Consider the following 15,127-nt stretch of genomic DNA (forward strand, 5'->3'; position numbering starts at 1 on the left):
GGTAAACTTTCTGTTATTAAACTAATCCAATGATTAACTTCAAATATCTGATGAGTAAGCACAGATTGGTGTAATGGCCGATTTATTAAAGCTCCCAAAGACTGGAGAGGATACACTTTCTCCAGAGAAGTTGGGTGATCCAGCAATCCTGGAATGATTCTGGTCCCGGACTCAAAATATTTGCTAGCAATTAGCTTTGAAGAAATCCATTCCAGGTTTGCTGAAGAAAGTATATCCCCCCTCCACCCTTGGGGAACTTTAATAAATCAGGGCCATTGTGTCAAGGATTGCACTGTGATCTCACCAATATGTATTCCACAAACTGAAATATGAAAACACCTCAAATATCACTTACAAAAACCAGTCCCAGTATTGTTGCATCGTTTGGTTTTTTTGCATCTTTGGTTTTTGCCAAAGCCATTTTTAGATCAGTTTGACAGATGTCTCATTGAGCTCCTTGCTCCCATGTAAAATGATTTGGGATGTGGGTCTCAATTAATGTAGGTCTATGTATACCAACCTATCTGTTTGGTCCTTGAGTTTCTGTCCTAGTATTACTCTAGTATGTTAATGATTTAATATAGACAAGAGGTTGGAGCATGGCAGTAGTACACACATTTGTTGGAGTCTACTTAGACAGTAATACAAATATCTGAGAACATTCATCTGTGATGTTGGAAGTCACATAGAGACCCAATGCAGTCCCCTTGGTCAGTAATGCAATATTCTCCCTGATTGTGATGTAGGAGAGGTGTTCCCTTCACATGGTGTAAAATCTTTTCTTTCTATCTCACATACTAAAAGCTTGATGAAAAAATGGTATCAGTAAACATTCTCTCACATTCATCAGTCAGATTCATATTTGCCACAGGAGAATATGAATGTGTGATACAGAAAGCAGGGAGAGGAAGTGCACCTGCAAGGTGCCCCCTGGATTCCTACCAAAGTGATTGCATGAAACTAAAATTAAAGTAAACAGAGTGAAATATACGAATGAGTTCACACCAACGTATTACTGCATTTTTACATGCATCTTTGATGCACTACCAATAAGCTCCATGTATTGCACATTGTGAAAGAACTTGCATCAAACATGCAGCAAACAGGAATCTTTTTTGTCCCATTAAGATCTTAATCTTTTTTGTCCCATTAAGCTTCTTTTAAACAAGCTTTTACAACACAACCTGAAACTCTCCTAGTGTTCCTGCCTTCACTAGAACATTCTCCAACTGGTAGTGACAACACTCACTAACTTGTATGCCCATACAGGAGCAGTGTTGTCACCCTAAGACTTGTGCTCATGCAGTACAAGTTCTTACCAATGAGACTCGCTCTCTATAAACCTGAAATGATGAATGCCCAACAAAGCAACTGACAACACAACAACTGTGTACCGCAGATCTACAAGGAGTGCACACATCATGAGCCAGAAGATTTCCAGTGACATGCATAACCCAATCACAAAGCCCACTATAATATTTAAAACATATTCAGTTGCAATTAATATGCAACTGTACTAGATTTTTGCATGAGGAGTTACTGTAAAACTGTGAGCAGGCAGGTTCTTTATTGTGGAAGGGACAGGCAATGTTTCTTCTGCAAATAAAATACTTAACCACCTGATTTCAAATTGTTAAAAAAGTTCAGCTGCCTTCACTCTGATCTAGGATCTGCCATCTTCACCAGGTCCTGGTTCAAGATCTTCAGCCATCTTGATTAGTCAGGCCAGATGTAACTCCTGCACATGCACATATTCATTCCCAGTGCATGGTGGGATTTAGGACGGTAGGTTTTACTGCAGAAGGGACTTGGGACCTTGTCTGACCCATCTGCAATAAACAGCCTGCCTGCTTGCAATGTACCGTGTTTCCCCGAAAATAAGACACTGTCTTATATTTTTTTGGGCTTCCAAAAACACACTAGGTCTTATTTTCAGGGTAGGTCTTATATACTTTTTTTAATGAAAAAAAACACTTACCATATTCATGTAGAACAATGTACATTTGAGAGTTTTATATGGTGACCCACTTGTAAATTAAACTCTTCATTGATTCATTGCTACCGGTATTGGTTACTGAATTCAGCATTTCTCTTCTTGCACTGTTACTGTATTAAATCAGCCAGCTTGTCCTTACAAACCTAAAATCAGCACAAAATGTGGCTGGGGCAATGATTGCTCACATTTTTTTTTTTTATTTTTTTTTTTTATACCGTAATTGTGCTGGTTAAAATAAAAAAAAAAACCTTATCAGAAGACGCGAGCCGAGTTCCTGGCTTCTGACAGGCGAAGTGCATGTAATATCACTCCGCCTGTGACAGGAGCCGGAACTACAAGGCAAGCATCGGCTTGTGCGGCTCCGGAGTGTGTACGCCCGCTGTCTCCCGCTCGGTGAGTATTTTTTTTTTCTTTTTCTACTAGGTCTTATTTTCGGGGTAGGTCTTATATTAGGGCAGGTTGGGGGAAAAGTGCTAGGTCTTATTTTCGGGGAAACACGGTATGTTTTTTTTTAATTTTCTTTCACCTTAATGAAAATCTGAAATATATGGACATCCAGAGCCTTTAAACAATTATATTTGGCAATTGTGCAGCCAGTGAGGTCAAAATGAAGTCAGAACACCTAATGCAATGCTCTATATCCATGAGACAAGCATTGAAGCCATTGAATCACAATGTTGATTGGCATCAGCAATGGCGACTTACAAAGCAGTGAGAGGGCAGAATTTTTTTTTACATATATTCCCATCTAAAGTGACTTTACAGCCTGGCCACACATTAAGTACTGAAAATGACTAGTTTGAGACATGCTGGAATTCAGAACAGTTTTTTTTATGGTTCCTGGCTTTCTGACCAGTTTCCACATTGACTGCATTTCTGTTACACATTTTATTTTGAATATCATTCCACCATTTCCATCCAGATAGAAGAAATGACATGGCTGTATATACAATGAGACACTCCATTCTCAGCCAGTTGTGTGGTAAAAACAGACAGCTGATGATGGGCGACTTGTGCAGAGACAGAGGCAGCCTACACTTCAGGCTTTCATGTAACAGCTGCTAGCTGCAGTTGTCCTCAGACATAACAGAATGTGAATAAACAGTGATCCGGGAGAGGACATTCACCAAAGGGTTGGGAAAATACAGTTTTGTCTAAAGAATTTGCACCCTTCTGGGTAAAAATGCCGAGAATTTGAAAATCATGGAAGTTCACAGGCTCATTATGTGATTTATATAATTGCAACCATTAGGCTGTGTTTAGATGGTTGACACTGATACAGCTTTCAGTTTTTTTCATGCAGCTTCGACAATCATCCCTTCAAAAATGCCTAAATTTGTTCCCAGATTTCTGTGTCATATAAGCAAAAGTGTGTTCATTTATTAAATGCATAAATATGGAAGGCCTTGTTACTATAGTGATGGGCAGTGCCAGGGCATGGATCAGCAGGGTTGTAGTGGGGTGGGCACGCCATACCCTCACTTTTTTCGGGTCCCCCTATATAAGCTCTCCCAGCGCTCTTGCCACTGATTTCCTTCACTGTTACTGTGCCCCCTCGTTTTCTTACGACCACACCCCTGTGCATTAGTGATGTGGCAGATTGGAGATTGGTGCAGTGACTAGAGGGGACATGTGGGAGAGGTGGAGAGATCAGGGGAGGAAGAAATACGAGTTGGATGCGGTGGTTTTATGGTTTTGGTTTACGTTTGGAGTTGCTTGGGGCTTGTGCCGCTTGCATTATTAGAATCTACTAAAAATTCTGAATCATTTCTAAGAATTCTTGATGAGACCATCGAGTGGAAATTGATCTTTTAGACACTATGAATGAATGATCCAAAGCACAATAGCATTTTTACCAATGAATGACCCAAAATTATAGTGGATTGTGGAGCTGCCTTATTAAAAGCTCTGGTTTGCAACACATTAAATGTTGGGAAAAAAAAAAGTCTTGGAAAAGCACAGTTCATACCAGAAAACTCAAACATCTTCCAACCTAAGGAAAACTGCATAGAGGAGCGGTTACATTTTCACTCCATGTTAGACTGGTGGGCAGATATGCAAATTCTCCACGAAAAATAACGGTTCCTAAAAGGGGGCAATGCCAGCTTTTGAGGCCAAGACTTTCCACATAACACTTTTTTATTCAGCACACAAGTATTTTATAAAATAATATCCGTCAGCACTGTCTGAATAAAGATATAGTCAAGTTCTTTAGGGTGTACTTAGTTTTTCACATGACTATAGGACAATGATGTACGGTATATATTGATGGAGTTCTTGTCTATTTTATTACCTATTTCATTCATGTTATGAAAGCAGTTCAGAATCCTGGACCACTGAATAACGTAAAAAAAAAAAACCTTATATAGTAATTTCACAATGGCAGAATGTGCGTTTCGTAATCATACAATAGAAAAACTCTGCTGTCTGAGGATTACAGAAAAGGAGAAGTGATTATTAGCCAAGAAAAGCCAAAACATATTTTACTGAGGGGACCTCGGGGATAGCTCTGTAGATCTATACAGAAGTTGTGTTATCTTACCACCCTAAAATAAAAATAATAAAAAAAAAAAAGTTCTGGATTTATAGCAGAGGAGAATACTAATTTACCGGGTTGGAAAATCCTATCTGAGGATGAAAGTGACAGCCTACGGTACCAGACAAGAAAGACTTTGAATAAACACAGCCAAATATGGTCTGCTTACAAACCATGGTTCAGCCGGATCCTTTATCATCTCTACTCTGTAAGAAGGGGGATTCAGTATTCCCTCCCACAGGCAGACAAAAGCATGTTAACACTTCACTTGTAGTCACCAGGAGCAGAAAATGAACATAGCATATTCTGGATTAGTGTTATTTATTGAAGAATAGGAAAATGTAGCACGGATATTTGCTGTAACCCCTGGATTTCCAGAGTACACTGAAGCCAATGTGGTCATGAAGGGGTGAGAGCAAAGCTCACCGCACACAGATCCCAACCTCAGACAGTGATGTGCTATATAAGGAATGCACTTCTTGTGATTCTGATGGGAACCTCACGACTCACATCTCATATCCTTCCGTCTGCTGCTTTATACACCCTCTAACAAGATGAGGGTGTGGTAAAGGACAACATGCTACAGCCTGGACAGAACAAATGTGTCCAGTAGTAATACTAATCTACTATTCAGTGGTCACCCTGATATGATTTCCTAAACTGCGCATATCTAAACAATAGCCAAACAAAATAATCTACACGATGATCCAAAACTACATATAACTTTACCGGATGTAGTGCTCGAATATTCTTGGCATAGGCACCAAGTATTCATTATTTCTTAACTTCTTACTGTCCTGTTCCCAAAACTGTAATGGTAGCAGCGCACTTATTAACGGATTGGATAGCACAATCAAGGGGTTATCCAGGCTCTCAATCTGTACTGATCAAGAAATACTTGTAGTTACATATATTACAGGATGCTCTCTCCATTGGAAGATGCCACCTTTCTAATATTCAAGCTTCACAAATTTCACAGCTTGGCAGCAACCAGGCAGGTAAGAACAGTTTTTGCAGAAGGGACATCGCCTGTCCCTTTTCCCAATAAACCCATGCCTGATCACTAACTGTTTAAAGTAGGACTTTATTTCCACTTTAAAGGTTGTAACAACAACAGAGGATCATGCCTGTGTAGCGTGTGCCAGAAAAGCCATTTATACCCCTCATAAGGTTGTAAAAACAAGATAACACAGGATATTCACCCTCTTTGCTAGGAAACTCCTAAATAGGCCTTACCAATTCAATTCGGAAGTCAGATAATTTAGTGTATATAGATCCAACTGTCGGATCAATCAACATGAAACAAGATTTTCTCAATATCTGTGTAAATATTGTGAACAGACCTACAGTAAATATTCAGAAAATTCCCTGAATCTTTCACACTGCCAAGTAAGCAACATGATGACTGGAGAGCACTCCAGGCAGATCATAGACAAAGTTGGGGGGAATTATAGATCTGGGTTGGGTTATTACATTATCAAAAAATTGAAAAATATGGCACCATTACAAACCAGATAGCCATCAACCAAACCCTATATATTGTCAAGGAGGGAAATAATCGGAGATGCAATAAAGGCACCAACTCTGAAGGAGCTGCGGATTCACACAAATCTATCGCATTGCCATCACAGGGCCCATTCACACATATCTAAGGTATTGCCATTACAGGGCCCACTCACACATATCTATGGCATTGCCATCACAGGACCCATTCACACATATCTAAGGGGACCCATTCACACATATCTAAGGTATTGCCATCACATGGCACATTCACACATATCTATGGCATTGCCATCACAGGACCCATTCACACATATCTATGGTATTGCCATCACAGGACCCATTCACACATATCTATGGTATTGCCATCACAGGGCATATTCACATATATGTGACATTGGCAGTGCAATTGGATGACTTCTAATGATAATGGGGGTTGTTTTTATCTAATATTTCAAATTTCTATCTGTGCTACTCCTAAAAGGTAAACCTAAAAATTTCTCTTCGCCTCCTTTTAGTCCATTGATACATTCTGTTAAAAGCACGCAGTTATATTTATATTATGGGTGACCATTAAATGCTTGTTGATGGTGTCAGACCTTCAGATCTGTACTGTGCCTTATGTACACCCCATTGATTTCATTTAATTTTTATTTTTCCGGATATATGCAGTTGTTAAAATGTATCACTACAACTGATTGCACACATATAACTTGCATTGTTTCAATACATGCTTGCAAGGAGAGCTAACTTTCTAATTCTATGTGCAAAAAGAAATACTATTCTTCGAGCTACCAGGTAGCTCGAACTACTCAACTGAACTTGCAGAACTCAGATGTCCTTCCTTGGTGGAATTTTAAACATCCGGTAATAGGCACATTTTTTTTTTTTTTTTATTCCCTTGTACACAATTGGATATATAGCGTTAACATAAATTCAATTCATTTTAATACAACATTCTGCTGTACTACAGAAATGCCATTTTAATAATTGCCTTTGTCTGCTGTATTCATATCAATGCTGCCAGGCTTCACATAGCAGGAAATGCCATACAATGCTGATAAAGTTCTTTGGTACAACACTGCTGTCATGTGTTTGGATTTGGAACTGCATGTCTATTTCTCACCATAACAGCAAGAAAAAACATTAGCACAATACCTGATATTCTTGTTAAATCTAACATATTTCTTACAATTAAAAGAAAAAAAACCCAATGTTCATAATGCCAGTCACATAAAAATGTCCCTGCCTATGGGCTACCAAAGTCACACCTAGGGGAATGTTATAGCACCAACCTAACAATTTAGAAAGCTGCCAAGAATTCTCATGTTAGATAAAGCTGGACCCCTCCAAAACTGCTGACAACTGTAACAAGCTGCAGTATGCTTGCTGACACTTAGAGCATACACGTAGCTCTCTAAGCTTGCTCATCACATAATAAAGAACACACGTAATGTGTTTTATATCAGCCAGTAGGATATAACAGCAGGATCTGGGTGAAAAATAGGAAGATTACCTATCTGGTAAAGATAGTTTACCAGAACATTGAATGCCCAGAAGATGCCAATATTATTTTGACTTCTAAGCCTACATGGTGCATAAAACTAGCTGCTGTGCATAATCCAACAGCATTTTTTTTTTAATTTTATAAATATTTCAGCAGTTGGCACATAAACAAAATTCATATATTTTTACATTACTACATTTGCTGTTTTTTTTTTTTACTTGATTGCAGTACCTGTGAACAGATCTGAGCAATTTTACCCAAATACAACTGAAATAGTGAGAACGTGTCAGAACGGTGAGGTCCCTGATATGGCTTAGTTATTTGTTGGTCCCGGAGCTTCATCTTACATCTTACAATAATACATCTTATTAAACGAGGGTAAAGATCACTGGCCCACAGCTGACCTTGTAGTGACCTGTAATCGGATGTTTTTGTGTACCTCTAGTAATAAATACTATTGTTGAATTAACCACTACATTGTGACTGTGCCCAAAGACAGAATGCCCAAATCATAAACCACAATTGTACATCACACCTTCATTACAAGTGCGTTTAATTCCCAAGAGGCTCTGTATACATCATTTGAGGGTACGTTAACTGTTCCAGTGATGAAATCAAACTTTAAACAAACTACAAAAAAATAGTAATTTAACCCCTTTCATGCTTTGCTCTGCATTGCAGGCACCTGCAGTAGTTAAGTGGTTAAATAAAAAGGTGGGTGGCTGGGGGGGAAGATCATTAAGAGCACAGACATGATAGCAGCAGGGGGTGTCCTCCATGTCACAGTCTTTCGGACCCCTGCAGCTGTATATCTTTACATATATATATATACTTTATTTATATATTTGGGCATGTCCACCTTGGGAAATAATACTGCTTTGTCTTTGGAGTGGCCAAGCCACAGCTCCTCCTCTCTATAGTTTAGTGGCTTTAGATTCCAGTGGTGACACAGAGAGTGATTTCCGGCTGTGGTTGTGTTCCTGCTTGCTGCAGAGCGGACTGTTTCCCGGTCTTAGGACTGGTGCAGTCACTAGCTCTCCTCCTCTCTCAGGGCGGATGGTAAGAATTTATATTGTTGTTGGCGGATCTGAGCCAGCTTCTTCCGGGCTTCTTCTAGCTCTCTCTCCTTCTTTAGCATTTCCTCTTGAGCTGCTATGATCTAAGGGGAAATATCAATCATTTCCATTACTTCACCTTCAAAGAACATACAATGCAACTATGGTCAAGTTGAAATATAGAGAAAAGGTGATGGTTGTAAAACCTAAAGACAGTAAACACTGCCCGCTGGGTACATATGGTCATTAACAGCTAGATTTTCATCTAATGTCATCAAATGATTGTTTCTCAGCTGCTTAAACAGTAGCTACCTCTGACCAGAGACAAGTATGAAAGATCAGGGAAATGCCAGACGTCTGTACCTGCATACTTGTTCCATGTTAGCAACCTAAATTATTGGAGTTTGAGTATGACAGCCAGTCAGCTAACAATTTAGGAGAGCTCAGCATTGATCACTTCCTTCCTAATCTGAACAATAACCAACAAGAACTCATCTGTTGGCTTAGTTACACTGGAATCTTTTCCAGTAGATTTGTAGCAGCAAATGACACTTACCTGTGCAATTCCACCCACAAACTTGGTCTTCACCACAACATCATCATCCTCGGCTTTGGTGAATGCAGCTTTCTGAGCTGCTCTTACCAGGTTATCAGAGGCTCGTTTCACAGCATTACCAGCCGCCTGTGTGACAGAGGTAGAACAAGTGTGGAAAGAGAAAGAAAGGAAGTAACAAGGGAAGCCAATGAAGGAAGCAGAAGGGAGTGGAGAAAAAAAAAGAATTCTTAGCAAATGCAAAACAGGGAGTAAATGTAAAATGGTGGCATGAATGGAAAACCTCAATTCTATTGTGAGCTTTGCTGCCTGACATACAATACGTTACATAAATAATACCCACACAACCAGTAATCTAACTACCCTGCACCTGTTTTAGGGGGCCAACTAGCAGCGCACGTTCAGTGCAATACTGCTGCATCCCATGTAGATTTTAACACGCTACCTGAAGTCGTCTCATTGCTTCCGAGTCTTGGTCAGCTTTCACCTTGCAGGCGACCAGAAGTTGGGCAGTGGATGCTGCTACTTGCTTGGCAGAGGAGATGAGTTTCTCCTCACTGGCGTGGCCCTGCACTGAGGCGTTGGCCGATTCACACAAGTTGCTGGTTGCCGCAGCCACCATCCTGGCCTAAAAGAAGTCAAGAGTGGCCAAATGACCAGAAACATAAAAAACAAAACAAATGTTGCTTCTAGTGTAAGTGGACTGCTGAAATTCTAACAACCAGTGCAGTGCCAGGAAGATATTTTACCTCTAGAAGATTAGAAGAAATATTGGTGTATGTTTGTTTGCCCCAATCAACATTAAATAGCCACAAAGCTTACAATCTAAATTGGATACTGAGTGGCTAGCAAGCAAACGGTTGCAGCACCTGCTTCGATGCATGAGTGATGCCTTTCTTATTAGGTGTTAGTAAAAGGTACTTAAGTGAAACAAGCTGCTCTAAAAAAAAAATTAAAAAAAAAATGGCATATTTGGAAAGCTAATGCACAGCGTCGAGTTAATGGTGGTAAGTAGGAGATGGATAGCAGTATCTGATGTTACTGTTATATTGATTAGGGGATTAGGACTGTGACATTTAATAAAAGTTAGGTAAATGTGTAGAATGAAAGTCTGGGTCTTCTAGAGTTAGACCTCAAATAAAAGGAAACATCCAATCCCAAAATACTTACAGCGGAAATTAGTCCTTGGGACCACTGACCATCATCAGCTGCATTAGCTGCAATTGCTCCAACCTACAAGGAATAGAGGAGAAGGAGAATATTTCCATGGTGAAAAGATCATTTATCATCATAAAGGTCAAATACTAAACAGAAATCATTTTAACATCCTTCAGTGTTTCTGAATATTTACTTTGCAGGTGTTCACATGTACACCTATATGTGTCTTTGAACAAATGCATTACATACATTGGCCTGGGGGAAATTGGAAGCCAATTTAGGTGCCACGCTTTGTGTTGTCTATTAAATGCGATCAATGTGTTAATGTGAAATAATAAAAGCATGAAAAAGATAACTGAATAAATCAAAGAAAAGTGGAAATACTGTAGCTGTAAAATGAGGCATTGTGACCTTTAGGAGGGAAAAGGAATGTGGATAGTTCTCAATATGAACCAGTTTGCAGAGACCCAGTAAATATCGATGAACTTTGTTTTATGAATTGTCCATATTAAAGAACACATCATTGTTTGAAGAGGTGATCTCAGAATTCGTCTCTGTTAATACCCTTAATAAAAGTGCGGAGAGGTATCGATTACATTAGTCCAGCATACATAGAAGATTTGACATACTTACTCTGTATACTTGTACTATAAAAATAATGGGCAATTAAAATGTATCTATAAATAAGATCGATCCCCCTGCAAATCAAACATTAAACCGCACCTTCTGAAGTATAGTGCGATAAAAGAAGTGACTGCGCAGCTTATATACTTTTACTAGTGATAGCTGTGAATTGTAGATGACAGGTGGACATGGCTGTTCAATACATCAAAGTTCTAAAGCGTGAAGAATGACAACAAGAACTCCAAGATAAACCCCTGTCATAATAAACTAATAAATTACCAGGAAACATGTAGAACAACTGAAACCCTATTACAGTACTCAGAGGGATATATGTATGCTATTTAGCAACATATATTGCAGACCTTTCCCTATTCCATTACTGGAATGTCCTGTTACCTTTTTTGAGACTTATGTATATGAATCTAGAAGTCTTTCAGCATAAGGCTAGTATTTCATATCAGTGCCAGCGCTAAACAGCTTTTCACAGTGGTTGCCAGCCAGGGATTTCCCTGGTATTCATGTTAGACATGTCGTGTAACCATTTACTGGACACCATCCAGCCAAGGATAAAGCTGTGGGTTACCAAATACTAAGAAGGGATTAACCCACTTCAGGCTCAAGCAGAACTTATGACAAGGTCAAAGTAGAAGCCATTTCTACACCTTATCAAATCACATATTGTCATTCCGCTGCTGCCAAACACTGCAGTTGATAATTTTACGCTGGCAGAGATGTGACATGTACATCAGTAAATATTACGTGGCATGAATGAGAGGTCGTGGTGTGAGCTCAAGAACTAATTATACTCTGGCCATTGATCTTACTGTATGAAATGTAGTGTTCTTGCTCAAAGCCTGCCATTCTAACATATCAAGTCTTAACAGTGCTCTATTAACTTTCTAACTCTCCAGATTCCACAGGCTTCCTTCTTAACACTGTAACTCTCTTTTTGCAATCCTAGATCAGCTTCTGTGTCTCAAGGTGATAAAAATAAAGGTCAGTACACTAATCAAGTCCCTAATTACCTTACACTTGGATAAGTTTTATATAGAAATAGAATATCAAGTCACAGCTAGATACAGATTATCATCTCCAACTTTTGATAGGCAGATAAAGCCTAAAGCCCAAGACACTCTAATATGATTTGTATTACTTCAGTTAGTAAAAGTTTCCAGTAATTTCATCTACAAATAAAACGTTATGTAAAATACACCACCAGTGCCTTCTTATTACAAGTACTGATACTGCTCATGAAATAATGGGATGACTTATGCTGGACGTGCAGATTTATTAATCATAAGACTATTTTAGCTTCCCAGGATATCTCTTTTAAGCCTTGTAAAAAAAAAACTACAGAATTGGCTTATTAGGTAATTATTATAAGGTAAAAAGACCCTCAACATTTCAAACAATGTGCAGCCATCTCTTCTTTTTCACCAGTCTCTTGATTAGAATGATACATGGTACATTTGTGTACACAGTAGACAGCATGTCGCCTCTAACAGTCTAAGCTGGTTTCCATTTTACAGAAATAATCAAATTCTGTGATAACAAGAGAGATGGTGCTTATATAAAAGGTTTTCAGGAAGCCAGACCAATATATTATGTCTGTAAAACATCTCATTTATCCAAGTCATGGCATGGCATAGCTAGTAGTAGTCAGTCAAGTTCAATTGGACTTATTCTGCAATGTTTTAGACCTTTCACTTCACATCCAGCTACTTATTTTTAATGTTTTAATCAAAACTAAGGAATATACCTGGATTATTGGTGTAACATTTTAGAACAAGGAGCATTCTGCCTGCATGGGTTAAGAACTACACTAGGACTGCTGAGCCCAATTTTAAAACTGGACTAAGAAATGTGTCTGACCAGTGTGCTTTTGCATCTTTGTAGAATGACAAAATTAAAAAAATGCCTGTTTGTATTGTATTGGTACATTTTAGCATACCAATTGCTGCACAGCCATCTAACACATTTCACAAAAAAAGGGCTTTGCCAAGTTGCTTTACAAGAGGTCCTTGGGTAAACAAAAACATCATAAAAACATTTCAGTGCAACAGAATGATATAGAAAGAATTCATGCTTCTGCTGATGTTCAAGTGCCAGCTACAAGAGGGAGCTTGAAGCTGCCAAAAGCAAAGTATTACACAACATATCAAGCTGTTCATTAAAAAAGCAATGGCTGAGAATTCAAACCTCAAAGCTTACTAATATAATTCCCATCAGAATGCTGTTTTGATGAATATACATGGATTTTTCAGGACACACAAATTATTGCTTAATCCTCATTTTATATCTACATATATATAATGAGGGGTAATTTGTTGCATGGGCTATTAAAATAACTATGTAAGTAAGGTAAAGTTCATTATGCTGGTCACAGATTGTCCTGGATGTGAAAAGTCATGCTTATTTTGTATTCCATAATCATAACTAATACCACAATAAACCAAACATATATATCACTTTCACTGTCTATTTGATAAAAAAGAACTTGCTCTTTTGTTGTGTTATGGTCATTTTTATTTTTATATCTCTGTAGTAACTTCTAAGAGATTTTACCTCTTGGCTGAGGAATACAAAAACCTTTATCATACATATAGAGTAACAGGGAGACAGTAAAGGACAAACACTCATTACTCCATCAGTCTTTAACTCTCTTGCAGTGATTGCCAGTGTAACATTTCCACCCATCTCCTTACCTTGCCTTGTGCCACTAGCTCTCTCTGAGCTGCTGAAGCAGATTTCACTAGCGCGCTTGTAGCGGCTGCAATTGACTTTGCTGCTTCCAAGATTTGTTCCTCGAAGTCCAGTGTTTCATCTGCCTGCTACAAAGAGAAAAAGTACCTTCAAACTGGGTGTTCTACAGAAAGCTTTTTTACATTTTTAAATAAGGTGAAACCTCCTGCTGTCGCTCTGTACACCCCCAAAACAGCCCTGGAGCATACGCAGGACACTGTAGCGATATGTTTGATATATAGTTGAATGAATTAACAACCTAATATATCAAACATATCAGACAGAGGCTGCAGGAGAGGGTTCTTGGACCGATTCCACAGAAGGGGACATGAAGGGAATGCGGCTCTCCATGAGGACATTCCTTACATTAGGAGTTCACTTTACTTCAGGGTGTACTTGGGTAAACCATTCAAACTTGAAATATTGTACTCTACATTCTCTCTCACAAAATGCATTTACTGAATGTGTAACAGAAAAAAAGGAACAAGTCACACACATGTAGGTTGTCTAACAAAGGAGCAGCAATGAGAGACAACAGTAATACATCTAGACTTGGGATAATTTGGCTAGAGGTCACTTAGAAGGATAACTGCAAACATTATACTTACTCTTGGCTTGGCTCTTGGTTTAAGCTGTTCCAGTTTTTTGGCTGCTGCCTCTATAGAAGCTGCAGCTCCAAGCAGCTCTGTTTCAGCAATTACTGTGGGATCTTCAGGATCCACCCATTCAGTGCCTATGGGGGTAAGAAGAAATACATAAGCTACATATTCAGAGATGCCAAGGAAATATCTATTGCTGAAAAAGGTTTCATTAGAATATATTTGTAATCAGTACCATCTGGTGGAGCACATGAAGATAAATAAAATGTGTGATGCTGAGTTTACACAAAACCCTATTTATTAATACCAAGAAAAAGAAGAATAAAATAGCCATACAAATGTACTTTACAGCTATGATGCACAAACCCATTACAGTGAATATATATATATATATATTTATTTTTTATTAAAGGCCCACCTTTCATGGTTTCCGTGGTCTGGATCAGTTCAGTTACAGCAGATGCAATACGTTTTGAATAGGCAGACAGCTTTAGCTTCGCCTCTGGGCTGGGCTTTTGTAGAATCTACAAAATCATGTTTGCAGAACAGAAGTTATTTAAAACTACTGGATTTCCACATTATAAATTGCAACAAACTGAGTTATATTGCTGTAAAATTTTATAAAACTTTCATAATAAATAATGTACTTACAGACAACACATGCTCTAACATCTCCAAGTATCCTTGTGTACATTCTGATCCATATCTCAGAGCTCGTTGTCTTGTTTCTTCACTAATATCCGGGTGGTACACTGCTTGCTGAAAAAAGGAAAAGGAAACAAATATCACGTTAATCCAAATATGTCACGGTATATTTTCCACTGTAACAGGAAAAGACTTTATTTGATCATTTA

The 15,127-nt window shown here is 38.6% G+C and overlaps 1 protein-coding gene across 2 annotated transcripts in view; it reads right to left on the reverse strand.

Moving 5' to 3' along the window:
• Positions 1-8,078: 8,078 nt before the first annotated feature.
• The window catches only part of TLN2 (talin 2), a 46,967-nt gene continuing 39,918 nt past the window's right edge, over positions 8,079-15,127 (reverse strand). For both annotated transcript variants that reach the window (XM_072402101.1, XM_072402100.1), the window contains 8 exons: positions 14,925-15,032; positions 14,692-14,797; positions 14,283-14,407; positions 13,638-13,763; positions 10,321-10,383; positions 9,596-9,778; positions 9,154-9,279; positions 8,079-8,701 (listed from right to left, as the gene is read on the reverse strand). In XM_072402101.1, coding sequence (XP_072258202.1) covers positions 8,573-8,701; positions 9,154-9,279; positions 9,596-9,778; positions 10,321-10,383; positions 13,638-13,763; positions 14,283-14,407; positions 14,692-14,797; positions 14,925-15,032 — 966 coding nt within the window. In that variant the 3' untranslated portion in view covers positions 8,079-8,572. The remainder of the gene's footprint in view (positions 8,702-9,153; positions 9,280-9,595; positions 9,779-10,320; positions 10,384-13,637; positions 13,764-14,282; positions 14,408-14,691; positions 14,798-14,924; positions 15,033-15,127) is intronic.

Source organism: Pyxicephalus adspersus, chromosome 2 (assembly GCF_032062135.1).
Source record: "Pyxicephalus adspersus chromosome 2, UCB_Pads_2.0, whole genome shotgun sequence".
Classification (NCBI taxonomy): domain Eukaryota; kingdom Metazoa; phylum Chordata; class Amphibia; order Anura; family Pyxicephalidae; genus Pyxicephalus; species Pyxicephalus adspersus.